At 39.7% G+C, this 2,394-nt stretch overlaps 1 protein-coding gene across 1 annotated transcript; it reads left to right on the forward strand.

Annotated features, from left to right (window-relative positions):
* Nucleotides 1-1,038: 1,038 nt before the first annotated feature.
* On the forward strand, nucleotides 1,039-1,303 carry LOC108253891 (the record flags this gene model as incomplete). The annotated part of the gene is made up of 1 exon (XM_017448674.1): nucleotides 1,039-1,303. A coding segment is annotated over one exon (265 nt), but the record flags the coding sequence as incomplete, so codon positions are not given.
* Nucleotides 1,304-2,394: the final 1,091 nt, after the last annotated feature.

Consider the following 2,394-nt stretch of genomic DNA (forward strand, 5'->3'; position numbering starts at 1 on the left):
TGCGCTTGCATATAGTGGCGCTACCTAACGGACGAAAAAAACAACTGCGTAAAGTCTGACGTCACACATATTTGAACTCTTTCATTAGAAGGGAAAATAAAAATTGAATTTTTCCACCTTTTACAGTTATTTTTTCGGAGTTTTGACCTCGGATTTGGATTTTTCCCAACTTTTTACATAAGAATTGACCATTTATTTATAATTTTTGGAGTTTTGACCTCAGATTTGGATTTTTCCCAAATTTTTACATAGGAATCGACCATTTATTTATAATTTTTACCCATTTGACCTCAGATTTGGATTTTTCACTACTTTTTACGTAGGAATCGACCATTTATTAATAAATTTTACCCAATTGCAACTGCTCCATTGGGCAAGGTAAACCTGGATATTTACATAGGAATCGACCATTTATTTATAATTTTTACCCATTATTTGCAACTGCTCCATTTGAAGTTAATGGAAGTACCTTTTAGGTAAAATGCAGAATGTGGGTAAATAACAATACCTATACACAACACATATACTTACCTACCTACATAGGAACCTACCTCGATATGTATGTAGGTAATAGGTATCCACCTAAGTATATTCATTTTTAGATTCACTCACGCAAGCGAGCCTTCCCCACTAAAGCCAGGATAGTAGATATTTTAAATTGGAAAGTAGCGCGTCTGCCTTGTATAGGTAATAAGCATTAGGTTGGGGGTTCCATTTCCGGTCGTGACGAACATTAGATCGGGTCTCCCACGTGCAAGGTGACCGCTGTGACCACTACACCATGGGAGCTGACTCCAAAATAAATATACCTATAAATTTTTTTTATATACAATATAAATATATTCCACTGAATTTTTTTTATTTGGTACAATTTATTCGGCATACAATACAATACATAATACAATGAGTATAAGTATAGCTAATGAAATGTATTATTTTTGTACTTCAAAAGAAAAAAGTGAATGTACCTACATATTTTAGTGGATATACCCCAACGTTATGGACTTTCGTCTGTGTTAACGTTGGGGTGAATTTCGTCTTCTGATTTCAGGCATCGTCAACCGGGGTGACTCATTCCGACGTCGTCGCTCTCGCAGCAACAGCATCTTCCAGCCGGAGCCCAAGTCTTCCACCGAACCCATCAGCCCCGCCTCCAGCCCACCCTGTCAACCCCTGGCACCACCCACCCCGGGAGAGGCCAGTGGGTATAATGTAGCCATGATAGGGAACCAGGGGGTGGGCAAGACATCGCTTATCAGCCAGTTCAAAACTTCCGAGTGTATAAACGCCTATGATAGGGGAGGTAAGGTGAAGTTTTGTTACTAAATTGTTAAGGAGTGTCCAAACTTAGTCGATTGGCCGTAGATCGACGAGAAAAAACTATGTTATAGGTAGAGGCAGTGTGGACGGTTCAGTCGACATCGATCGACGGCCGGGCGACTATGTGTGGACACACCTTTAGATATCTCTCAAAGTTTTATTGGTCTTGTTTATCTATAAAAAGGAAAGACTTATTTCGTGGTTTCTGCACATCATTTTGGGGCAATGGTAATGATTCTCATGATGATGGAAGCAGCCAAATTAGAACAAAATTGTGCTCCCTCTGTGAGACATCTGAGAAAAAAAGGAGGAAGAGGAGGCGGAGGAGGAGGTGAAGAAGAAGCAGCAGAAGAAGAAGAAGAAGAAGAAGAAGAAGAAGAAGAAGAAGAAGAAGAAGTACGAGAAGGAGAAGATGAAGAAGAAGAGGAATTTTTAGAGGAAAACTAATTTTCACCACAAGTTGTGGTGCCAGCCATGCTATTGAACTTAGGATATAAATCACAGACATCACTTATCTATACCCTTCCTTGTCTTCTTACTTCTCCTCTCCATTTCTCTCTTCCCTTCTTACCTCTTTTCTTAGTCCTTCTTCTTACTTCTATCCTCCTTATTTTTCCTTTCATTCTCGTTCTTCCATCTCCTCTTTCTTCTTCTTCTTCTTCTTCTTCTTCTTCTTATTCTTATCCTTCGTTGACTGATGGCTGAGGCCCTTCTCATATCATTCTTCTTCCTTTTCCTCCTCCTCCTCCTCTTCTCTCATTTCTCCTATTTCTCTTTCCTTCTTCCTCCTCCTGTCCTGGTACATCATTATTTATGGTGTGGTGCAAAATTGAAAGATACTCACCAATTTGATATATCGGTGTATATTGTATCTAGTTGCTGGTTATTGTTGAATGCTTTTTTTAATATCTCTAACCGTTTTGTCGCTATAGCTGAAAACCGCCAAAAAACGGTCGAAATCTGTCCAAAAGCGGTCAAAATGATTTAAAAATACCGGTAAACTTTGACGTCACGGCATACGCTCCCGTAGGCGATGACGTCACATCAAATGTCCCGAGCAAAGCTCCCTCGCAG

Source organism: Diaphorina citri, unplaced genomic scaffold, assembly GCF_000475195.1.
Source record: "Diaphorina citri unplaced genomic scaffold, Diaci psyllid genome assembly version 1.1 scaffold4344, whole genome shotgun sequence".
Lineage (NCBI taxonomy): Eukaryota > Metazoa > Arthropoda > Insecta > Hemiptera > Psyllidae > Diaphorina > Diaphorina citri.